Here is a 25412-nt window from a genome sequence, read left to right on the forward strand (position 1 = left end):
GTTACTATCCATTTCCTTTACCAATATTCCCTGAGAAATATAGGAATTGTTGAGGTTTATGGTGAAGTTGAAAAGCTACTTTGGCCTTTACAACTCAACTTAGTGTTCTGCTATTCACTCATGCCGAATAATTCAGCTGTGATTTGTCATGTTCTTCAGGTTCCAATTTGAAATGGAGACCTCATATTTGGTAACCACGATCAGATAAGCATTTATCTCTCTGATATCTCTTGTTCCACCGGCTTTTCTGCACGCATAATTTGAACACATACTCTGTGTTTCCCTAAAGGGAATGTTGCCACAACGGTCCTGTGTAGTGTGAGTTAGTCACATCCTGAACTACACAGATCACCTAACTTTGTCCATCACTGTTCTTTAAAAGACAACAGATAGTAGTCACAGTAGGACTCCCCACCAGCCTGGAACTTTCTTTTCTCACATTTCTGACCAAAAACAGAACAAAACCACAACACTTGAAGTAACATGTCCCCAGTTTAATCTTCACTCTTCCGCAAGTGCCTTCCATCTGTGTCACCCTCATTGGTCTCTGAGTGACTCAAATTTCTTCTTCACAATTTTACTAGGTCCCATTTTTTAGTTGGATATCTTTAGACTAATCCCAAAGGTCCACAAAGATTAGTTATGCATGCAAAGATCTTATCTTTCACACTTTTTATGCTTAAAGATAAGATGTGTGACTGTGGGAGCCTTTCAGCGCCAATCCTTTTTTAGAAACGTTAAGACATTATTTGACAAGCTTGTAAGTCACATGCTGAACCCCATCTTAAGTAGAACAAATAAAGGTCTTGGAAGAAGGAGTGATGTTGAAGTTGTGGTGAGTTTTTGTTGGGTTCACCCCACAAGGGTCAAGTGAAAATCATGGCCTTTCACTTGTGTCTCTCGTTTGAACTGGTTGGTGATGAAGAAAGCTAAAGAGGGTTCTCTGTTTGAGGGGATAAGATGTTCGCTTTAGCCACACTATTTGAGATAAGGCTGGTGTTTTTGTACTTGCTAATCACTTTCAGGGAAGCGACAATCACTGATGGCCGGCATGATTTAACTAAAAACTTAGCGTCTCAGTTGAATTTGGAAAGAGAAGGCACGTGACTTTGATGTGAAACTCAAGTACAAGTGGAGCCTTAACATGAGCGCGTGCAACTCCAAATCCATTTCACCCTCCTGCCACGTAGGATTTTATCTTCAATAAATTGTGCCTGCGTTGGAGGAGCTACATGTACAACTGCAGTTTCAGCTTCAAAATGGGAAACATGGTTAGAAGAAGATTTTCCAAGTTTAGGAGAATGGCAAGGCAACAAAGAGGGAAGTTTTACATTATGAGGGTCTGTGTCTCTATGCTTCTAAATTGGCATAAGTACTCTTAGCTCAATGCTTTTGACCCTTACACATTAGCATTCAATGAAATTGTGTAGTTAATAGTTATCATCTATGGAGTGTAATTCTTTTTTTGTGTCTGAAAATAATCCCATTCCAGTGGTTAACAGTAAATGAATAGAAGTCAATGTCTATTACATGTACGCTTGGAACCTCCTAAGTTGCTTATTTTGGTTACGTTGTACGTAAATACAAAAAAATGATATAAAATTTTCACTCCTAGACACTGTTACGTGATGAGTTAAAAAGCTGATAATCAATCACAACATTCTGTTGCGTGAAAGGCATCATGTTATTTTCCACCAGTAATGTGCAACATATGAGGTGCTAATCGAAACAAGCTAAAGATCTGTTCTGTATCACAAGGTGTGATTGGCTAACTTTATGATAAAGTAAAATATTTTGGTTCATTATTATCGATATTATCGAGGAGAATCCATACAAGAGAACCTGAAATTGAGGCACAAATGCGTTTTCTTTGGGAATATACTATGCGTGGAGTTAGAAAGGTAGATAATATATAGGGTTTGAACAGACAGGGTTGGACACTACTGTTAGGATGAGATGATGAGTTGTTTAGTGATTTGGCAGGGAGACAGTGTGATAGAGAGTGCTTTGTCATCTTCCATTCTTTTCAGGGACCACCCATGTCACCTGCTATGCCATCTACCACATTATTTTCAACCTTCTATATATATAATAACAACTAGTTCTGGTTCCATAAGGGCTACAAAATCGAAGTACTATATTCAGTTCCAAACATCTAAAGTACTAAAACTCTTTCTCGTGTGTGTCCTTTAGACCTTTGTTTCGTACCATGGCAAGACAATCCTTATCAGTTCCGAAGTCTGGGGGGTTAATGCAACGCTGTTCAAGGCACTTCAGGGAGCAGAAAACTAGATTTTATATCATCTGGAGATGCACGGTGTTTCTTATGAGGTGTGAAGACAGGTTTTGACTCTGCTGCCTTAGAAATAGGTGAAGAACATAGATTTCAGAATACAACGAGTTTTTTTTTTTTTTTTTATTATGTTCTATGTAGACGCAGAGTGGCTGCAAGGCTTCAATTACACAGTCTCTGCCACGAGATTTGCTCCACCAAGTTGTTCTGCTTTGTTACTTCTTTGCCAACTGTGGAGGAACCCAGAAATTCAGTTGTTTATAAATATATGTAGAGTTACTGGATTTTGTTCTAGTCTTGTTTCACTCTTTTGGCCTACAATTCTAAGTTTTCTTTTCATTGGCGAGAAAAAACTTATGCAATTAAGATCAATAGATAATTCTCACGTGTTTGACAAAATCTCTTTTTTTTTTTTGGGTACGTATGATCTCTATCCTTGTCTGATGTTTTCTTATTTTCCTTTTTGAGCTATATAATTACTATCATATATGTCCGATTATGTTGGTCTTATTCCAACCAAACACTTCTTCACCCACACATTAAGACCAATCAGTTGTTGACCAGGTGATAGCTTCATTTTCAGCCATGGTGAAGAACTGTAATATATAAGCATATTGGTGAACTAATTCATCATTTAGAACAAAAATTTAGTTCTGAACGTTCAATTAACTTGGATTACATTAATTCAAGATTAAGTTAGTTTCAAAATCCAAGCGAAAAACACATGGTATCTGACAAGAAATCAGTGTTAGAAATAGTGTAATTGTAAGTCAAAATATTATATCAGATAAAATAGACAAAATTAAATATTATATAAAAATAAAAGATTCATAAAATTATTGTTTTAAGATTTTGGATTAAAAATAGTATCAAATAATTTACATGTATAAGTAATCATTCTAGATATAAATGCTAAAATTTTCATGAAATATTTTGGAGGGAAAGGAGGAAGATAGTTGAAAGGAATTAGCCGTAGACATGGTAGATTTATCGACATCGACACACGACGGAAAGACAAAATTTAAGATGTTCTATTGAGATATAAACTGTGTCTTTTATCATTTATCTACCACGGATAAGCACCCTTCGTCACCACTCTTCCCAATTTCATGCTACATTGATAAAAGAAAAAACACTCGCTCGTCTTCCTTTTACATTGAACAAAAATCAGGGTATGATAATTGTTTACACATTTTATTTTTAGTATAAAACTCTAATTATATTATTTTATTTGAATTTGTTCATGACTTATATAATTAAGTTCGGATTTGATTGATAATGATTGATAATAATTGTTAGGTGTATTTACAACGAATTTCAAATTTATTGAAAAGATATATATAAAGTTAAAGATTCTTTTCAAAACTAATTACATATTAATTATAATTATTCTTTTCATAAATGCACGTGATAATTACTAAATCTTATACATATTTATTCACTCACTTTAATTGTAAGGGAGTTTAAACAAAATTAAAAAATTTATACAACAACCGTAATTATTGAAAATGAAATATATTACTATTCATGAACTATCTACCCAAAAAATTAAATAACTTTTCATCTTCCGAAATTTCAGATTTTGAATTCCCATCCCGATAAACGTTCTTATTTTTGTTGTCCATAATTAGTCTTCAGATGGACTGAAAAATAATTTAACAATCAGACAAAAGTTTAGCCTCACATGGGACTAATTGTAAGTAATAAAGGTATATCAGAACAGAATAAACATAGAAAAAACCTATTATAAAAATTGAATGTTAGTGTTTTATAGGAACCAAAACTTATTTATTCAAATAATTACTATAAAGTCATTTTAAAGCTAATATTGAAATTAAAATTTAAAAATAAATAATCACTCCAAAAATTTCATTTTGTTAATTAGATTAAAAAGAAATGACTCAAGAAATAAACAGAGAATAAAAGTGGCATAGATAAAATGGATAAACAAAGTAGGGAGAGGGAGAGAACATAAGTAATACGTATACATAATTGACAAAAAAAGTGAAAGGAAAAGCAAGAAAAATATTGACTTCGAGAATTACAAATTTAAGTTTATCCTTTACTTATTTTCTCTTCAATTCAAATTTCACTTTTTTATCTTATTTTATTTTCACCAATCAAAAACACCCTGAATAATTTTGTTCGCCATCCCAAGACCAATTTAAAGAACCAAATATTTTGTCCTACAAACACTTTTCTTTTTGGTAAAAGAAGCATTTTTGGAGTAGTAGATATGCACGAAGCACAAGATTTAATGACCTTGAACTATATAATAGCAATATATCCGTTTAAACCCTTCCAAAAGGAAAGTTATTTATATGTCACATGACAGATGACTGAAGAACTCGTGGGCCTCTTTCTCATGATGTTGCTCACACAAAGGACCCTCAGTTTTAGAGGTTCAGTATCCTGAGATGCTAACTCGAATTTCCCCATTGCTTTGTCCAATTCAATCCATTTTCCTCCCCAGATTTCCTCGGAGTTTGCCCAGGCTTACCCTGGATTCCCTGGAAGGTCAAAAAACAGAGATCAGAAAGAAAAAAATTAATGAGCACCCATGCTGGATGTAGAAAAGAACCCAGAAAATCCTTGGCTAAAAAATTTTCAAGCTTGCCTTGCGACCCATCCTATGCTTTGATGAAAAAGAAACTAATTTTAGATTCGTAAAATTACAAAGGGGTTGGGAGGTAGATCTGCAACTTAAGGCAACTCAAATAGTCATTACCAAGTGAAATAACATAGGACCCCGCTACAGGAGCCATTCGATTACCCGAAGAGTAAAATCAGTTACTTGTTCAGGTCATTCAAAGGCCTAAATGTCGATTTGGATAAAGCTACATTAGTCTTCCACAAAAATGTGAGTTTTCGTTTTTCATAGATTTTAAATTTGGTAAAATAGTTCCTATCATAATTTAAAAAGGCATGACATGTATTCAAACAATGTCACATTGCATGTCACCTCAAAACAGTTCTAAATAAAAATATAAGAAAATTTATGAGAACTAAGTACATATTTAAGGTCATGAATTTTTCTTCTTGAGTCAGTTTTTGTGTCTGTGTTATTTCCAACAAAGTTACCAGAAGAAAAGAAGATGAATTGTAAAACTGAAAATGGGCATGATGCACACAGACTGGATGGAATCTAGTTTCATGACAAGGACCATTTCCACTGATCCATAGAGCTTGTTTAAATTGTCAATATAAACAATATAAAATGTTCATTTTAGTTGGCCAGGAGGCACTTATCCACCAAACACGACATGGAACTGTGACACAAATATCCAATTAACATTGCTCTTTGGAAAAGTGAAAAAAAAAAATCTTAAAGAAAAATAACTAGTTCAGGATTTAAGCTATTGTGCATTTCACTATAACGAAGAAACAAAACCAAAACAATTTAGTAGACCCAGCACTTTTATAATATAATGAACACCAATAATTAATACATCTTTTTCACACTAGAATAAGAAAACAGTCAGTCGCAAGACATTGAGGCATGGGTAACCAATAATATTTAAGCACTCAAACTATGGGAAAAAGCTATGACTAAAAGGTAAATCTTGAAAAATTAATTAAATGGAATATGAATATGATGAGACTAGTAATTTGTCTCTGAAACCTATTGTTAGAGTCATAAAAACAGTTCTGAAATCCTATAATTTCATCCTTGACTCCCTCATATAGTATCAAATTCTCAAAGATTGTTCTCTCCCAATTTAAACTTGATACTTTTAGCAGGAGAGATGCTACTTAGACTAAGATACAAGTTCTTTAAATCCACGTCCCTAAATTCATAAAATATCATACATATTATCTAAAATACAGAATACTAAACCATGCAGAGTAACCTGAAAATTCAGGACCTTACCCCAAAAAGGAACCATTTCCTCAGCTCGAGGAAAGGAAAATATCGATTTTATTTAGCAACTGTGGTGGACAAGAAACACATTATAAGAAGATAAAATGAGTTATAATAAATCACTTACTGTTCCCTTAGTCAACCTTCGTGATGATGGAGCTCGGGCCACTGAAGAAGCAGCTGCAGCTGCAGCAACACGTATTCTGCAAAATAAAATTTATGTACATCAAAATTCAGATTTACAGTAGCTTCATGTCTCTTTGCTACCTAATCTTTGAAATTATGTATTCTATTACCTCTTATGGACATCAACATATTCATCTGTCTCATCAACAATTTCCTCCTATAACGAAGAAGTACAATAATCAGTTTTAAGGGTTGGAAAAAGTACACTGGACAGATAGGGAGCTATTTCTCAGAAAACAGATATTTACTTGCAGAAGTTCTTCAAATACATCTTCCAAAGTGATAATGCCAATCACTTCACCATCTTCAATACTTTCTGCAGCGAGACCATTTGTTGTGCCATCATTACGTTGAAAACCAGTCAGTTTATTATTGTTGGAAGGCTTTGAAGGCATGACAATGTCAACAATAACACCTCCTGATTTTGCATCCTGCTTCTGTAGCAATGGAGCGGTCAACTGTGAATCCCCATCAGTGCTTTTGTTTTCTTCATTTTTCTCCTCATCAATTATTTGTGGAGTTTCTTTGCCTTTTACCCTAGCCTTAACAACAGCAGCCATATGACTACTGCCCTTTTGGAACTCGTTAAGTATATCATAGAGAGGCATATATGATGGAACCCTGTACACATAAACCCATACACGAACTTTGGATATTACACAACTAATTTGAAAGAAAACAACACAAAAAGTAAATTAATAAAGGCAAGCACACCGTGGAATTCTCCGGATGGATACGGCACTGACAGGTGTCTCTGTTTCTGGTCTTACAGTAAGAAGACTTTTGACCTAATTTAAGTAGAAATGATGTGAAGAAAGAGCCCAAGAAATAAATAAATGGGAAAATGTTAAAGTAAAAAAGCTTGGAAAAACACACACCAGTAGAAGTCCAATAATATTCTTTGGATTTCCAGAATAGACAGGAACTCTACTGTGCCCGCGAGCAAGAATTTTTCCCATTGCTTCCCTGATTTATGATTGGCACCATTAAAACAAATTAAGGAAAAAATAAAAGAGGGGAGAAAACAATGATGATTCTGCTCTTTACACATGCTTTTGTATCTTTTAACCAAGAATTTTACTTCAAACATGCAAGCAATGTTACGTCCCAATAGTTTAGTGGGAAATAACTAGAGAAATCTTTCTGCACTTGGAGAAGTTGAAAAAGAAATATTCGCCACAAAGGTTAAAAAGTAAAAACAGTTGAATTCATCATCAAAAAGAGAAAGTCGCTAGCAAAATAAATTCAATCACCTATTTGTCACCTGCTAAAGAATAATGACCAAGAAATTAAGAAAAGTTACCAATCCAATTTTGAATTAACATCCAAAGAAAATGTTGATTCAATAGGAGTCATAGCCTCCTCAGCAGTCTGTCCAAAGACACAAATTAAAATACAAGCTGATAGTTAAGTTGATGATAATTTGTAACGCAAGATGGGAAAGAATATATTAAATGTGACTTATATAAGTGAACATCATGAAGCATGATAGTTAAGTTAATGATAATAAATTAAAACATAAAGAAAATAAAGTATGTATGAGAATGCATTTGGTTATGGAACAAGATCACTAAAAGTTGTTGGCCAAATTTGCATCAACATGGAGTGGTATTTTGATATACTTAATAAAAGGACGTTTCATTCGGTGTCCTGCAACATTGTGTATTGACACTTCCTAGCAACCCAAGCAGAAGATGATAACTAGAAATAACCAGATACATAAATAACCTTCACATCTAAGCTTTCTACCATCATCAATATATATTGAAACTCAAATAGGTAAGAAACTTCATTTTCATTTGCATTGAACATCATAAACTCAAATTTGTATTGGACTACGAAATGAAACACTAAGAATAGGTTGGCATTGAATGTGGCAGGTGAATTGCAGCACCTACCTTTTCAGTCAAATCAAGTGCTCCACTGATAATTGTTGTTTCGTCATGTGTAAGCTCACCACCTTTCCCAGCCTAAACAAGCAAATTCAAAATATATGAATCAAGCACCCAACAGGCCGATGAGTAGCTTCCCCAATCTTGACATGGCTTGTTCTAATTTATAGAAAAACAATTACTAATTTATACCTCCTGGCTGTGAATGGAAACAAGGGCTTTCAACTGAGCTCGCCTAAATAAAGCCTCATTATGTCCCAAAAGGTAATCCAGAACCTGGAACAACAATTAATGAAGAAAAGAAACGTGTGAGGGCTTAATAAAACCCATCATTGATATATGAGAAAAAAACTGATGCTCTATGTTTTTCTGGTGTGAAGAGCTATAATTGTAGGGCGATCGCTCAGAGTTTCAGCCCTAAACACAGGCCAATAATATTACTCATTTCCATTTCTTCATTCTGTTCTCAACTATATTGTATAGGTTATCACAACTAAGGAGCAATCTCCGTAGGAAGATATACCTTTCCAACAGGATAAGAAACTGGGTAACAGATAATCATCAAAATCCGCACTAGCCATGCAAAGTTGGCACCTACAGCAAGACCGTATCTACTACAAATTGCTTGCGGAATAACCTGAAATCAAAGAGGCATTGTTATTTTTATTAAAAGGGCTTTACGTCATTCATTGGATACAAATAGAGGCTAAACCACTGAACCACAGAAAGATGGTAAAATGACATACCTCCCCGAAAAACAGAACGAAAGTTACAGAGAGAATGATAGCAACAAACTGATTGAATAGTTTATCTAGGTATAACGGCAGAGCCTGCAGATTGGAAGTTTCAAAGCCAGTGGCTGTAAAAAGTTAGACAGGATTTAAGAATCAGTATAATAAAGTGTATGCATAACCCAAATCAAGCATAAATAAGCATACAACCAGTCACTAGCCATTTCACGTGACAAAGAAATTAGAGAGGCACGTCCAGGAAAAAAAAACACGGCAATTTGAAAGAAGCTATTCTCATCTTCCCAGTCCAATATTTCGTTAAAACATGATGTTGCCCACTTGCAAGAAGGTTTTTTCAATGGCATCCTTATTCGAAAGGACCCCGATGCGATAAACTTTTCTATAAGTATACGTAAAAAATGGAAACAAAAAAAAGTACCAAATTTCTTCCCACAAACTTACTCGACGAAACAACTCGTATAGAAGTTGAAATGCTCAGAAACATAAAAAACAAAATAAAAAAATAATTAGCATGGTACTGAAATGAAACCAGTCTACGTAAAGCCAGTCATATCAAACAGCTTAAACTTCTACCATAATAAGTGAAAATGATAATTAATTACATGAAAAGGAATCAATGCAGTCTAATTACCTCCATGGCAACAGCATTACAGAGAAGCAGAGTGACAAGAAGCTGGTGTTGCTTTTTCACCACGGGAAGTATAATAGCTGCATATACATACATACGACGCAAAATGATTAACGTATAGTGGAATGCGAAGATCGAGAGGGAAAGGATATAGGAAGGAGAAAGTACCAGCTTGAGCTTTCTCAGCAGGAGAACCACTCCGCTCGAGAATCTCGAGGTCGACGAGACCAAGAGACATGAGACCGAGGGTAAGACCGGACATAATGCCGGCGAATAGGACGAGCAAACACGAGATTCCGGCATAGGTGAACCACCACACCGATCCGAAGGGTATGCTTTCGTTGCCAAGCACCGGGAGCGAGTGGTCCCGCGTCAACACCCGAGCCACCATTAATGCACTCACCACCCTCATCGTTTCACTCCGATTCCAATTCCGATTCTGGTTCTGATTCTGATTCCGATTCCAATTCCAATTCTGAAAAATTTGTTAGGATGAGTCGTCGGGCGATCGGATTGGATGGTGATCTACAACGTGATCCACAACACACCGCAACGCTACCGAATCACACAACAGATCCACCTGACTACTTTATTGGACCATTCTTCCTTTCTATGCAAAAAAATTATCTTCTTTCACTATGGAATATTAATTTATGTCAAATTTTTGTACGGTTGAGAGGGGGAGTGAAAAGTTCTTTTTTATGAAGATATAAAAAAAATATCTCTTATGATTTCTTAATAAAATAATAATTTTTTGAACAAGCAAGACACCTAAGTACTTTACTCAGAAATGGTAAATAAAATTCATGAGCAATGAACAAAAAATAATAATTAATTATATTAATAGTATGATGCTCTGCATGTGTTGACAACTGGTCAACCACACCCAAATATTAGGAAAAAAAAATTTGTCATTCATGTTATTAATTTATTTGGCACCTCTCATTTGTGTGTTTCAAGTTTTTTGGCACCTTGTACATTAGTCTTTTGAAGCATGAGTTATCCACAACATTTTTTTTCACACTTTATTATCACGTTGAGCGACTTCATCCAACGTCTTTACTACTGTACGGAGTAGATCCATCGGTATAAAACTCAATATGGTACCATAGTGTACATGCAACACAAAATGTATTTTTTTTAAGAGGACAAGGGATTTGATCTAATGATTTCTATTTAGTCCAAAAGATGATTAATTAGAAGATCGGGACCATCTTCTGCAACAAATTTTTTTGTTTCTTCTGGCTCTCTTTTTTAAAACTAAAAAAAAACAGTGAAATGTTAATTTCAAGAAAGTGCAACTGTTTTCACATTCAAAATTGTAATTATTTCTAAGTCTAATTTGGAACAAATTATTACATGATGGATGATCATTGATCACTATATTAGTTTTAATCAAATATTGTATAAATTAATTTATAAAGTTAAAACTTCCAAAACCACTTTTACGTAATGTTTATATTGTTATGAAATTTTTTTCAATGTTATAGTAATATAATCATCATCATCAAAATTATCATTTCCATCAAAATTATCAGTTATAACTATCCAACTGTGACAACAACAATGATCATGAATAATGAGAATTTTTGGTAGTAATAATAATATCATTGAATAAAAAAAAGTTTTAATTAAAGTTAAAAATTTATTTAAAAAGAAAGTTGTTGATTCAATTGATGTTTGCTGTGATTTTTAATGTTATATTTAAATTGATGCCATGTGTGCTTTTACAACAATAGTTATAATAAAATTGTTGTTGAATTTGTCTGACAATGATGGAGTATTGAATTGTCATTGTGTACCATAAATTTTTTTATAAAATTGGTTTTCATGTATATCTGAATACAAGATAATGTTTATAACAATGGTCAATGGTCGTTGAAAGTAAACATACAACAACAATCATTGCTATAACCATTGTAAATTAGTATGGATAATACAAATTTATTACTATGGTGAGTAATTCCTGTCTAATACACAAGATCATGATTACAAAGGACATTGAATCCATAATAATGTGTATTTATTACTATCATCATTAATTCACAACTATTGCAATTTAAAATAGTGTTAAAACTCAATACAATTATTTGAGTAACTAATCATTGTCATTTTATCAATGAAATGTCCGAATACTTGAATATATGTTTCTGATAAATATATATTTAAGTTAAAGATATAGAAGTTTTAAATTAGATTTCATTAAATTTTGGATAAAAATATTCATAATCGTATTTTTCTTTTACATGACAGCGTGATAAAAAAAAGTTGTTTAATATATAAAAATTTACTTTAATAGATATTTTAATTTTGAAATAGAAAGCTTATTTAATTTATATTGTTATTAATAACTTGATATTTGTATTATTGTTAAGATTGTTAGAGATTGTAAAAGAAAAAGTGAATTGTCAAAAAAAAAATTGAAGACTCCATGTTCTTGCAGTTGTGCCCGTTGATTTGTCAATCCACAAAGTCCAAGTATGTCCCAACAATATGACTACCTTTTGTAAAGCATATTGGATGATGTACCAACTAGGAAAAGCATCAAGATGCTTTACTCCAACATCATTGTACTTTGCGTCCTTTCATTGCACGTGTCTCTACAGACTGAACAATTCTTCTCAAAGCACAAAACTAAACTAGTTGAAACTAAAATTAAAGGTAGAAGTATCTTTGAAAAGATGCTTTCAATTAAATCAAAGGCAACAATTGATAGGTCATAAATAAAACCAACCAGTGGATAGCAGTGCCGAGCCAATTTGTTTCATCATAGCTTGAGGAACTGCTTACTTAAAAGATAAATGGAGAACCTCAATTTCTTTCTGCGACTGGTTGTAAGTAAGAGATATACAGGACATACTTAACATCACTAAATTGGAAGATTCAATACCAAAAAGACATGACATTAGTGATATGTTTGAGCAACTTTGCTCTTAATAGAAAATTGTTTTTTATATGGTCAAAGATAGTCTCTCAAATGAATAAACTCACCCTTGAGGAAGAGGAGATTGTCTTTGGGATCTTTGGAGAAGACCCTGGCTTGTGGATCTTCTTCCATATTGACCCCTGCTTCTTGTTCTTGATCACCAACTTCCAAGTATATTTTTGGTTTATAGAAAGGCTACTATGTATACCCACACATTAGTGATTCTTTTTGCGATAAATTTTAGTAACTTTTCAAATCAAAGGGTCTCTCATTCTGGGGCTATGGAGTAGAATGTGTAGCATTGAACTTTAGACCCCTCAAGTGATCCAATATTGTTTAGCCGTTCCATCAAGGAAATTATAGTGTCGAAATTCAACAACTGCTCATATGATTAAAATTTGTAGGCTGTTGTCCTCTTCGAATTGTTTGATGGTCCAGGCTTTGCAATTGTAACATAAATAAATCTGCCATCAAAAAACTGCAACAAAAATTCAGCCAGCAGGTCAAAATCATTTTAATATGGATGAGATAGGATATCTCTTATAGTTGGAAACTCTAAGAAGTTGCACCTTTCCATTCATCTCTTGGACAGCCAATTGCGCAGACTCTTCCTTTACAAACCAAATAAATGCAAATCCTAAAGACTTTCCTGATTCTTCATCTATTGGAAGCTGGACTGCCATAAGATAAAATTAATTAAAATTAACGGTCCTTTATAGATTCAAGACTGTCAAAAAGTGAAAGGATTTATTATTACCGAGATTAACTACTCCAAACTCTGAAAACACCTTCATCAATCTTCCTTCAGAGGTTGAGTGAGGTAGCCCTGCAATGGCCCACCATGAAAACTTCAGTATAATGATTTTCATCACAGAAAATGCCGATAACTTATTAAGACTAACATTGCAGATAGCGGACCAATCAAATATCGACTCAACAGTTTACCATTGTCCGCATTCAAAACAACAGTCGTAAAGATTATTTAGTAGATGATTGGTGACATGACATCCACACAAGATATTAGCAAAACGGTAATAATACTTAGTATTGAAGAAAAGGCACACTGCCCAGGATAGTCTATACTCTCAAAAAACTTGTGAAATTCTAGTATGTAGTTTTGCATTCTTAATAAAGCTGCAAAAATGGGTCATGTTCGAATAACCTAATAAAGTGTGCGGGCTGGGCTAACCAAATCCAAGCCTGAAATTTGGTTAACTTTTTCTGATTCGGCTCAAAGTTGGGGTTGCCAGCCTTTGGACCATATCACCATGCAAGCATATCAACATTTTTTTATGTTAAGAACTGAAGGCCAACTGCCAATAAGCTAGTTCCCTAATTTGTTAGGGTTCAAAATCTATATGTGAGTTTGAGTCCTTTGTTGAGGAAAGAAAAGAAAGTTGAATAACGTACAAGAAAAAAGACTTACAAATCTATTATCTTAAGATTTTGGATTAGAGAATATCAATCTCTTACGTAAATTGAGCTCATATTTCATTGGAGTTGTGTATTAGTGTACAAGTATGGATTCTTGAAACGTGCCCCTCCACAGCTTTTCCTAAGGAAACGTCTCTTCTAGCTAGTTTGACACTAACCAAAAGAGTGAGGTGGCATTTGAATACTTCTCATGGTTACTAATTAGAGGGATATCATAGGTCAGACCCATCATTTCTATAAATTGGAGGATACTAGGCTAGAAGGGAGGCATTCAAATTCGTAAGTTTTTGCAAGCATAGAGCAATATTGACGTCGTGTCTAGTGTCTGTAAGTTATCATTGATTTAAAATCATTCAACTCATTCTCATTAATTTGCATTTTTTTACATATTACACTACAATGACAAAATGCTAACTGAAAGTAGGCCATAATTGGGCGGGCCTTAAGTAGCTCGTGCCAAGATTTATCATCTATAATTCCCAAATAAACAAAGAAACTCTATTTCACTTACAATTCTTTTAACAGTTCAAGCTTCAAAGGGAGCTTCTCTCAAAAGTACACAATTAACTGTTCATTCGTCCTTGATGTGATTAAACATATATAATGATCTTAACCCACTGAAATTCAAGACTAGATATGACCCTATTTGCTCACTTTGGCGACAATGACACATTAGATGAGACATTTCCCTATATCAGAAACAAAAGTTTCCAAATAATAGTCTGCACAATAATGACAGGGAATTTCCAATCAGATAGTTATACAACTACTACGTATGTTCCTTTTAGCGGCATGAAATCTGCCAAAGCAAATTAAAGAACTAGCCTCTTGCATTAGATGCCCAGAACGAAAAAGAATGTAAACCTTGTATTGCGCGCAAGCTAAATTGAAGCGCAAGCTATTGGAGGGAGGATTTCAGTGAAATAAAATAGAGATAGAGCGAGAAACCTTACCTTTGACGAAGATTTTGGCTGAAGAGGGTAAATTGGATTCGACGGAAGAGGTAGCGCTAGAGTTGCAGCAAAACGACACGCAGCGAAGAGGAGCTGAGGTAGAAACTGATGGTGAAGAAACGATATTCGGTTTCGTGACCCATATCGATGGCTTCAAAATTCTGAACCGCTGAAGCGATACATGTTGAGGTGGACATGAATTCAGTAATACCTGTTGAGCCATTAGATTTCCAAACTCACACAACCCTTTCGGTATGACTGTGGTGTAACAGAAAAGATAACTACTACCAAATTCTGAACCCATGCTAATGTAATAGCCCATATAGGTAATCAGGCTATTCTCTGGGCCGATCAAAACTGAAATAGCCCAAAACATGAATATATGTGATGGGCCGGCCCCGAGGGAGTAACCAAGCACGATTCTTGAACATGGAAATGCTGAAGCAAACCTATTATTTTCTACATTCACAGACTTTAGGAATCACCAAATAATTTCTCACAATTCTTTCACTATACAGTATTTCTAATTGTTGTTTGGGCTATTTATAATTTGTATTTTTTTTAATTAACCTTGAAGTTTTGTTTATACACTTTTACTCATTTGTGAAGGAACTTTAATATAGAATAACTAAAATAAGAAAAACAAACTAATCTCCTAAAAAAAATAAACTAAGTAAATATGGAATATATACAAACTTAATTTCATATAAAAATGCAGATTACTCATAGTAAAAAAAGACATACATAACTTAACCCCCAAGAAAAACATATAAAAAAAATTAACCACTTTAAATTGTATGAGAATTCGATTTTCTTATGCAAGAGTAGATTTTCTTGTGATATATATAAATCTACTTCGAAATACAAACAAACCCATTTTTAATTTAAGATTTTACTATAGTTACGTATCTTATTAAGAAAGTTTATTTTGGATCGATAAATTATCTTCTTGTTTTTAAAATACATTTTAAAAGCTAAAGATAGAGAGGTGATATCTGGTTGAAGAACAGAACTCAAATTTATTATTATAATGGGTAGAGTTATTGTTTAATATGGTTTATATGTTTAGTTAATCCCTTTACATGCGCATGCAACTTAGGCGGCATAACATGATTGCACCAAATCTTTCTCCGATACTAAAGTTATATAGTAGCGAGCGTGACAAAGATTCACTGTTACCCCACAAGTCAATATCGGATCGAAGTTCTAAAAGGAATATCGTAATGCGAATGAGTCACTTTTGCAGGCTTCAAAGATTCTTCATCTTGTCTTCAGTATACACAGATTATCGATTATTTGGAGTATGAAAACCAAACAGCAGGCTAAAGTGAAGAAACAAAGACTTCAAAAACCTACATTGTTATCACGTTTCATTAATATATAAATTAATTATATATGCACAAACGCATGCAATTTGCAAATCTAATTAAGATAAGTGTATTTGGGGATACGATGATGATGTGACAGACCCGATTAGATTTTGCAGGAAATCCAAACCCCAATCCAAGATATACATAGGAATAGCATTAATTAGATTATGTAACAAAGATTTTTATGGAGAAAACTTGACCTAACAAATACACTATAAAACTAAGTCGAAGCTTGTATTGTATATATAAAATAGTGAGGTCTGATATTGGTTGAAGATTCTCTCCAATGACCAACCCCCAAAACCGTGTGATAGCTAGCTTGCTACGCGTTTCTTAGTTGTAAAACGTGGTTGTAGGACAATCACCCACTCCGGGTATGGACCAATGCTAGAAGATTCAAGAATTACGACAAATATTGTTTCGTGATCTTAAAATCGATACTTACATGTGATGTAATCGAGTTTTTGTTGATAAATTAAAAAAACAACAATGATATGTTACATAGAAAGAAACTGATTGAAATGAAAAACCGTAAAACTTGACCAGAAAACGAAGGAGGTGAAACGAGACAAGGTGAGGGACCATAACAGAATAAATAATTTGCAGGAAGGTACAAAAAAAAGGGGTGACCAAGACCCCAAAATTGGCAGCTCCTACCCTACGACTCGATTAACAGGTTTGTCTGAGCCACCCAAACATGCACACGTGCACACTATTATTGGTCGTAGTTATTATTTGATGAAATGGGAGAGTGGGTAGAGAGTCATATTTAAGAAAAAGAAACATATATGTAGTAAAGTGGAGCATGCATTGTGATTATGATCTTCAAACTACAAAATGCCGGCACCGTCGAGTTTAAGTTTCATCGCATTCACTGTATTATTTACTTTTATTCACAAGAAGAAATCGAAACTAAGTACTTTTTTTTTCTTCCTCGTCGCTGTCGCGATCGCTTCTTCTGAGCACTCTGGTCGCTGTCTATCGCATCTCTAGCTACAACTGCATTGGCACATTCTTAATGATTTTCCACCGACAAATACGTTTATCTTTTGTTACGTTTTAATCATTTTTCGTCCACTCTCAAACCAGTATTGTATTTGTATATCGCTGTTGTTACATCAGCAAGCAATTTGAAGTTTGCAACTTCAAAAAGAATATTGAGTTATTGTAATTTAGATAATAATTTAAATATTAAGTATACGATAGCGTGATTACTCTTGAAGGTGATATTGAGTTATTGTTATTATTATTAGGTTATCTTGATTCAACAATTTAGTTTGAATTCTGAGATGCGATAGCTCCTCCACTTAAAAATGGATTACAGAGTGGACACATTTTCGTTGGAATAAGATGGCACTATTTACGTAATTGACGAGGAACAGTATATTGTGTTGTCACTTAGTAACACCCTTTGAACCTTCTTCTGTCTTCTACACTTAAAAACGAAATGCACAAATAAGATTTTCCTTCTGAATATGATGAGTACGTTTCCGTAAATGACTAAAAAGAGGACTATACTGTGACTCAGGCACACCTCACACAATGTGTTGACCTCAAAGATGGGATTGATGGGATACTTTCATCTCTATATTATCATTGCCAAAACACCCTTTGATTCCTTTTTTGTCCTCTATCATAACATCATGCAAGTGTTCATCAATTCAATGATCATTTTAGAGACAAAGAGGGTTTTTTAGAGATGCATCTCAATCAACCAAATAACTATCCTACTATGTAGACAAACAGAAAGGATAGAACAAATGGAAATGCAGGGCAAGGGTGTCCACTTATTTTTTTGTCATAATTAATACATATTTCTTTTTAAATCTTATAAAAAGTATTTATTCTTTAAATTCTATTTTTTGTAATTTTTATTAATTTAAATATAAATACGCAATGAAGAACTTTTTGATTATTTTAATTAAATGTATTTTATTTTTATATATAAAATTCTGAATAGGAAAAATTACACCGAAAATATTATATCTTCTAAGAAAACGTTTTTTTTATGTATATTCAAGTACTGTAAAAAAGGTTACTATAAACCTTGAAAATAAAAATATTTTAGAAACATTTCTAAATAAATAGATAAAATGATTGGGTGATATACCCTACTTGATAAATGGTTTTAAAACACCATCAAAAAGATAGTAATTGTGTTTTCTCCACTCTGACCAGCGTTTTGTACCGTTATGTATTCATTAGTATAGACCGACACTTTCTGGATAAGAAAGTGTAAAAAAATAGAAGAAAGAGAAAAATTAAAATTTTAATTGTAGAAAGTTATTTTTATTTATGTTAATTATAAGTATTTATTTAGTTAACCCATGGATCCTACACAAACAAACATCAATTATTGTTGTAGGTTGCATATATTTATATTATCTCGTGACGAATGTTAGGTGATCGAATCAAGTCATAATTCAAATTAAATTCTTAATAGGATAATTATTGAGAAAAAAATTATTATAGATGACATTAATAATCTTATGGTAGAGACTAAGTGAATCGAATCACAATTGAATTGTGACGTTTGAATTTATGTTACATATTTAAGTAGAAAGAGTTATGTCCTAATCAAAAAGAGAATAATTCACCAAATAATGAAATTGCATATTTTTTGTTTTCAAAACTATACAAAACAACTAAAAGCATGAATGAGATGAAAAAACGCAAGATGCACGAACACCAAGATCCTCCTCAAATAATGGAATTGTGTGGTTATAATTGAGAAAAGTGTTTTCTCAGTTGAGGAACAAGAATGTATGGCAACGGTTCAGGGTGATGGAGAGTTGATTATACCTATCTCATTTCAAAGTAAAGATTTATATATCTTTTTTGTGTTTATTTTTATTGGATATGAAATTTATATATTATTCTTATTTTTATGGGGGTAGTATACATACTTTTGCATTGTCTTAAGCATTAATTATATAATTTAAAAAAAGAATTCAAAATACAAAAATATAATATAATATTGTTAAAATTTTAATATTAAAAATATATATTTTATTTTTAATGGTTAAATCTTACGAAAGCAATTATAATTATATAATTATTAAAATAAAGTATGAAGTATAATAATTATATAAATGTTAAATAATTATAAAAAATAAATACATATGTGTTACATAATAAGATGTCTTTTTAGCTATGTCAATCAACACTCAAGATCACATTTAATTATGTAAACACTTACGATACACATTCAATTATGTAAACTACTTTTGCATAACATGGAATAATTAGGATATGTTGTATTGAACACAATATCTTATTGACTGTCGTAAATTATAATTAGGCAACATGTCACATTATAAACATTTCTTTTTTAATAACTTCAATAATTTTATAAAAAAAAATATTTATCCACTGATTTATTGCATTTTAAACTAAATAATATTAAAATTACCAAAAAGTTTAGAAAGGTTATGTCAATGGAATGATTACTCCAACTCATACGTCAAAGAATACATGACATAAATTCAAAGAATTTGACCTATTTTACAACAAATGTTTGTCAAAAAGCATTTGTAAGTAATAACGGAAGGAATTTCGGCTTATCGTTAGAATTTTTAGATTTTTATTAGATAAGTTATTCTTTTAGTAATTAAATCTTTATAAACTTTTTCACTAATTAAATAATTTCTTATATTGTCTCATTATATATATATATATATATATATATATATATCGAAAACATTTTTTTCAACGTATACGTGTTATTTTTTTATAAAAAATTATCAAATCAAAAAAGTTGATTAAATTTTTAAAAGTAATTATATAAAAGATAAAATTATTAAAATAATGATTTTAGTTTTAGGAAAATTATTAAAAGAATAAAACTGGAACACAAGACATGGATACCAAGAAATAAATATCTTTTATATATCGTTATAGGTTAGTGTAAATAGATGCGCGCATGACCCTATATTTTAAATATCTATATTATATTATAAGTTAATAATAAGAGCAGTGAGAAATATTTGATGTTACTAACAAAAACAATAAAGAAACAAAGAAAAAAAAGCTTGTAATATTTTATTCAAAATCAGATAATAATTATATATATATATATATATATATATATATATTCATATATTATATCATTTAAAAGTGGAAGTGAAACGCTATTTGAATATATATTTTTTTCATTCTTTAAAACGTGTTATTAAAATAAAATCATAATAGAGTTTTACGTTTCAAAACAAATAATATCAAGCATTACTTTAGGTTTAAAATTGTATAATAAATTATTTACAAACAAGGAGAAAATTTGTTTCATTTACATGTTTATCACCGAGATATTTTTTGAGTTATAAGACAACCCTACATACGGATAACGTAAAAACTCTTTTTTGACTGGTGGAAGTATTTCCGCACGGACACAATTTTAAATGCAAAGAATCAATATCTAGAAAATAAATATGAGAGAGATCTCAAAACCTAACCTAATGTACTCTTTAAAGCACAATAAAAGAAGGCCAAAGTAATTAAAATGTCTAGAGTTAAAAGTGTCCACAAATATTTATACTCCTTAAGTTGGATCAGAGAATTACAATAATAACGAATAACAAGTCTGGTTTAACTTGATTTCTAATTTATTTATAACATGTAATAAAAAATAATAATTATGACGTGACCTAATAATGTATATTAAGAAATGAATTTTATGTTTAACTTCAATATTATCAAATCTGTTTGTAAAATAAATTTTGTAATTTTTTATAATAAGTGATACAATAGATTTAATAAATAATAAATTTTTTTACAACAGATAATATAATAGACCCATCAAACAATAAATTTTACTAAAATATATTTTAACATATGACTTTGATATTAGTTTAAACTTCAACTTAACCCAATTTTATAAAATCAACTTAAAATATAAAGTTTATATTAATTTATATATTATAAACTCGTTTTTATCTCGAATTAATATGTAATTTTAATATATGTGTCGATCTGGACTTCCCATATGTGATGCATAAGGTGTAATAATCTTGAACTTAAATGATAATGATATATCTATAAATTATTAGAGATAAGTAGCAGAGGGGGTTGAGAGCATGAATTGCCAATGAATCGCTTTCATCACTTACTGAATTATTATTATTATTATTATTATTATTATTATTATATAAGAACAGATATATACTATGCTTTTTTTTACTTGGCAGATATATATTCTATGCATGTTATTTGAGGTGGAGAAAGATGCCTACTGGCACCAATATTGTAAAATTATTACTCCTTTTTTTATCTTTTCCTTTTTCTAATGGGATGCGCTTATGCGGAGTCAAGACACTACGCTCCTTTCCTATAAAGCTCATTTTGACCATTCATTTCTGTATACAGCCTAATCACAAAAATTATTTACCACTTTTAAATCATTACGTCTTCATACTCTTCACAATTCATTTTTTTAGGATATATCAAAATTTTAATTTATGAACACTCAATCAATAATAATTTGTTATAAGTGGGAGTATATATATATAAAAACCAAACTGTGTTAGTTATATATTGGTTGGAATCAGGATAGAGACAAAGTCCACTGCCACCACCATATTTAACCCTTTCTCGCTTTTTTTTTGTCTCTTTTTCAAGATTCGCCATAAACACTGGCATAAGAATATATCGAGTAATTAGTTTAGTTACTCACAATCAATGTACCTGCAAAAATTATTAATTCTATTGATTTAACGTGTAGAATCACTTGTCAAATTTTATAGAAATTAAGCCTACATGTGTAATATTCTTCAACAGAAATTTTACGTGACAGTTTTAGCATACATACAAAGTGTTCAACACTTTCATCATCAAAACAACACAATTAATTCATATTTCATGAAAACGCCCCTTCAGATATTCATATTCCAATCACAATACATAGCTTACGTAACTACGGAGTTCATAATGAATTATTAGAGATCAAAAACTCCAGTGCTAGCTACTTCAGAGAAAGAGGCATCTTCAGAAACAAGAGAGGATCTATAACTATGGATTGGACCCCACGAAGAGACAACATTACCAAGTTTAACGCAGGTGCACCGCACCCTATCCCTATCGGTACGGAAGATTTCACATAAGTCAAAAACAATACAACATACTCAAATATGCCTCATTCTCTACTTTTATTACTATTTTTAACGCATTATATTATGTACTAAAAAGATAACACCAAATTTTCCTAATTTCTAAATAAATTTCATGAATTATGCGGTATCTTGTTTCTAAAAAAAGAAAAATTGATTCTTTCAGTTTGTTTTTTGATGATTAGAAATCATAACATTGAAAAGAAAATGTAACAAAGCATTACTGGTTCAAGTTTGCTTCAATGGTCACATAACAGTTAATTAGCGAACAATGTAGTGGGTATAAGGTGAGGTTTCATTGATATAATAACTAACTCGTGGATCACTGTTAAGTAGTATTTGGGCGATGATAGTAACACGTTACTCATATTGTAGGGAGTAACAAAAGATTATACATATAGTAAGTAAACCTCTTCTTTTTTTTTTGTGAAACCAAACAAAACTAAAAAAAAAAAGATATGTGAAATGGCATGTAGTGTCATCGGAGGCATGTCAGTGGTGACGTTTAATTTAATTTTCTCTATAGTGCTAGATTCTGTGGCGGCCTATCGCTAGCGAGTTGCGGCGGCGGCGGCGGCCATGGGCGGCGAAGAAGAAGCGATAACAGAAGCAAGAGCAACATCAACATGCGCGTCGTCGTAGAGGAAGTTGTGAAGAATCCTTCGGCTTTTGGACAGCACGTGATCCTCCCACGCTTGCTCAGCTTCTTGGGGAGTGCTCCTGAGGAAAACCTCGGTGGCGTCGAGGCGGTGCATGTTCCGTTTGAAAATGGCGTGGAGGCGGTGGATCTTGTGGAGCTGTCGGGTGGCGAGGTTGCAGTTGTTGATTTTGATGGAGGCAATGGCAGCCTGGAGGAGCTTCTCCCTGGTCCTCTCGTCGGCGCCGTCGGCTTCCGCCTGGAAAAAGGAATGAAACTCGGGGACGCCAATGGCCTTGCGAATGCCCACGGTGTAGTCGCGGTTGTGGTATTGGAAAAACGGTCGAACCTCGTCGACCTGGCCGGCTCGGATCATGCGATCCACACGTGCGGCGAGAGAGGAGTGGAGGACCGGGAGGGAGACGTCGACCCAGAGGAACAGACAGTGGTAGCGCAACCGAAAGTCAGGGTAGTGGTTGACCAGGGCGTCGAGGAAAGAGTTGGAACCACCGGCAATGATGGGCAAGCCGTCGCGTTTCAAAATGGAGGCGACGGCGAGGGTGGCGTGGCGGCAGAAGTCGTCGGCAGTGAAATCAATGTTGGGTTGGACAGTGCCTAGGAGATGGTGTGGGACCCCTCGGCACTCGTCTTCCGTGACTTTGTTGGTGGTGATGTCGAGACCTTCGTACACCTGCATTTTGTCGGAGTTGACTATCTCCGCTGGTGGGAAGTGCGTGGCAAGGTCTATGCCAAGCTTTGACTTTCCTGTCCCCGTCGCTCCCATTATGACCACAACCTTTTCCTTGTTCCGCTGCCTGAACAACGTCAGCGGAGACATCGTGAGTCCCGGGTTGAAACTCGCCACCGCCTTGCACACCGCTGACACAGATACCATGTTCATGCTTTGTCTCTCTTCTCTAAACCTGCCAAGTTGACCAAACATTTTTTATTCACTCTTGTTATCCTTTGCACCACCACAACCAGCTCATAACGGATTACTTTAATTCATCTCAACCCAATCATCGTTTTTTAAACTCCCAACAAAGAATCTAGCGACCAGGGCAATGGATCAAATGCCCAAGTAAAAAAAAAAACAAAAACAAAAAGAGCTTGGTCTGCAAGCAATGTCATTCATATGAAATGGATGTAAATTAAGCAGAGTGAGAAGGATTAAAATCTTAGAATTTGATAGATATGGCGCGGACGTACCTTGAATATTAATTGTAAACTCTGGGTGTGGCTTCCTTGGTGGGTATGCTTTCTTGGCACACGGCACACTGACAGAACGGAAGAGGATATTAGATTAATTAAGTTTAGAAAACAGAAGATGTTGTGGGAAAGACTGCATGGGTACGATGATTCTTTTTTTTCTTTTTTCTGTTCTTTTCACGATTAATCAAGACATGGGGGAGAGAGGAGGTTGTTGAATTGAAAAGGGAGAGGAGAGGAAAACGAAAATGGAGGATTTGTGAGCGAAGTGTATGACTTTTATGGTATGGAAAATGCAGGTTACTCTGCTATTTATACCAAAAAAAAAAATATTTTTTATGTTCAAAGAACAGTCCATTAGATAGAGTGAAAAAATAATTGAAAATTTAGAAGGAAGAGAAAGAAAGTTAAAAAAATTAAAATTTGTCCCTTGTGAGAATGGAGAGAAAAAATAAATTTTTAATTACTGGAAAGATACTCACGTCCATAGAGTTATAGAGTTTATGTCAATTTGATAACTACTTTTCCAAAAGTGTCACTTTCATCGTCTTAAATTTTGAGAAAATGTTTCAATTAGGTTTCTTCTAAATAGAGATGACTAATACTGTTAATAATGTATCATATGTCAGTATGTGTTTTTTTATTTTACTTTTCTAAAAATATTTTACTTTTTTTTGTAAAAAAAAATGTTACATGTCAGGTCCCTGGTGTGACACGTGATATTGTCAGTGTCACATGACAATTGCAATGTCACGTGTCAGTTTCATTATCAAATGTCATTGTCTTAATTTCAAATTTATTTCCAATGTATGTCTCAATAATTCAATCTAGTTCCTAACGTGTCTCTGATTCAATTTTGACTCAATTTTTTAAAATAATTAAAATTCATTTTTTATAACATTAAAACTAATTAACTATAAATATTTTTACAAAAAATTAAGTATTGTTATTTATATTAAAATTTAGTAGTAAAAGTCATTTTATTAAGTTATTTTTAGTAAAAATAGTATTAGTATAACATTCATACAAATAAAAATTTTGGTTTAAAATTATTGAGAGACAATATTGTTTTATTCTGAAGAAAAAAAAAGTGATAAATAACAAAACATGAGTTAATAATATATAACAAAGTAATATGTTAAAAAATCGTTTTTAATAAAAAAACATTA

General features: G+C 32.8%; 2 protein-coding genes and 1 pseudogene across 4 annotated transcripts; all 3 read right to left on the reverse strand.

Moving 5' to 3' along the window:
• Positions 1–4432: 4432 nt before the first annotated feature.
• Positions 4433–10268, reverse strand: LOC114178817 (DUF21 domain-containing protein At4g14240-like). The gene is made up of 13 exons (XM_028064922.2): positions 9782–10268; positions 9617–9693; positions 8980–9063; positions 8757–8870; positions 8426–8509; positions 8240–8311; positions 7645–7712; positions 7220–7307; positions 7056–7129; positions 6590–6962; positions 6452–6498; positions 6283–6358; positions 4433–4803 (listed from the first exon to the last, which is right to left on the reverse strand). The coding sequence occupies exons 1-13, from the start codon at positions 10023–10025 to the stop codon at positions 4714–4716; spliced, it is 1491 nt and encodes a 496-aa protein (XP_027920723.2). The 5' UTR covers positions 10026–10268; the 3' UTR covers positions 4433–4713.
• A 2017-nt stretch (positions 10269–12285) lies between these two features.
• On the reverse strand, positions 12286–15213 carry LOC114177070 (RNA-binding (RRM/RBD/RNP motifs) family protein). 2 transcript variants are annotated; one of them, XM_028062302.2, is made up of 4 exons: positions 14927–15213; positions 13297–13365; positions 13109–13215; positions 12286–13003 (listed from the first exon to the last, which is right to left on the reverse strand). In XM_028062302.2, exons 1-4 carry the CDS (start codon positions 15147–15149, stop codon positions 12923–12925), a joined length of 480 nt encoding a protein of 159 aa, XP_027918103.1. In that variant the 5' UTR covers positions 15150–15213; the 3' UTR covers positions 12286–12922. The 2 variants fall into 2 exon arrangements, with proteins under 2 accessions (XP_027918103.1, XP_027918102.1); XM_028062301.2 differs by having other exon boundaries at positions 12286–13017; positions 14927–15210.
• A 7458-nt stretch (positions 15214–22671) lies between these two features.
• Positions 22672–24517, reverse strand: LOC114179334 (adenylate isopentenyltransferase 5, chloroplastic pseudogene; annotated as a pseudogene). Its single transcript, XR_014993637.1, has 2 exons — positions 24244–24517; positions 22672–23957 (listed from the first exon to the last, which is right to left on the reverse strand). The product of XR_014993637.1 is annotated as an adenylate isopentenyltransferase 5, chloroplastic pseudogene (transcript).
• Between the last annotated feature and the right edge of the window lie 895 nt (positions 24518–25412).

The sequence above is a fragment of the Vigna unguiculata genome, chromosome 3 (genome assembly GCF_037176805.1).
Source record: "Vigna unguiculata cultivar grain cowpea cultivar isolate G323 ecotype 2 chromosome 3, ASM3717680v1, whole genome shotgun sequence".
NCBI lineage: Eukaryota > Viridiplantae > Streptophyta > Magnoliopsida > Fabales > Fabaceae > Vigna > Vigna unguiculata.

What these genes read in the sequence shown, in the direction of transcription:
- LOC114178817 (XM_028064922.2), bottom strand. Translation starts at nt 10,025, where the DNA reads ATGAGGGTGGTGAGTGCATTAATGGTGGCTCGGGTGTTGACGCGGGAC. An exon ending in TTTCTTATCCTGTTGGAAAG is followed by an intron (nt 8,510 to 8,756) that starts GTATATCTTCCT and finishes TTGTTGTTCCAG; the next exon opens with GTTCTGGATTACCTTTTGGG. An exon ending in TCCATCCGGAGAATTCCACG is followed by an intron (nt 6,963 to 7,055) that starts GTGTGCTTGCCT and finishes TTATGTGTACAG; the next exon opens with GGTTCCATCATATATGCCTC.
- LOC114177070 (XM_028062301.2), bottom strand. Translation starts at nt 15,149, where the DNA reads ATGGCTCAACAGGTATTACTGAATTCATGTCCACCTCAACATGTATCG. An exon ending in AGCCAAAATCTTCGTCAAAG is followed by an intron (nt 13,366 to 14,926) that starts GTAAGGTTTCTC and finishes GGGCCATTGCAG; the next exon opens with GGCTACCTCACTCAACCTCT. An exon ending in GTTTGGAGTAGTTAATCTCG is followed by an intron (nt 13,216 to 13,296) that starts GTAATAATAAAT and finishes ATCTTATGGCAG; the next exon opens with TCCAGCTTCCAATAGATGAA.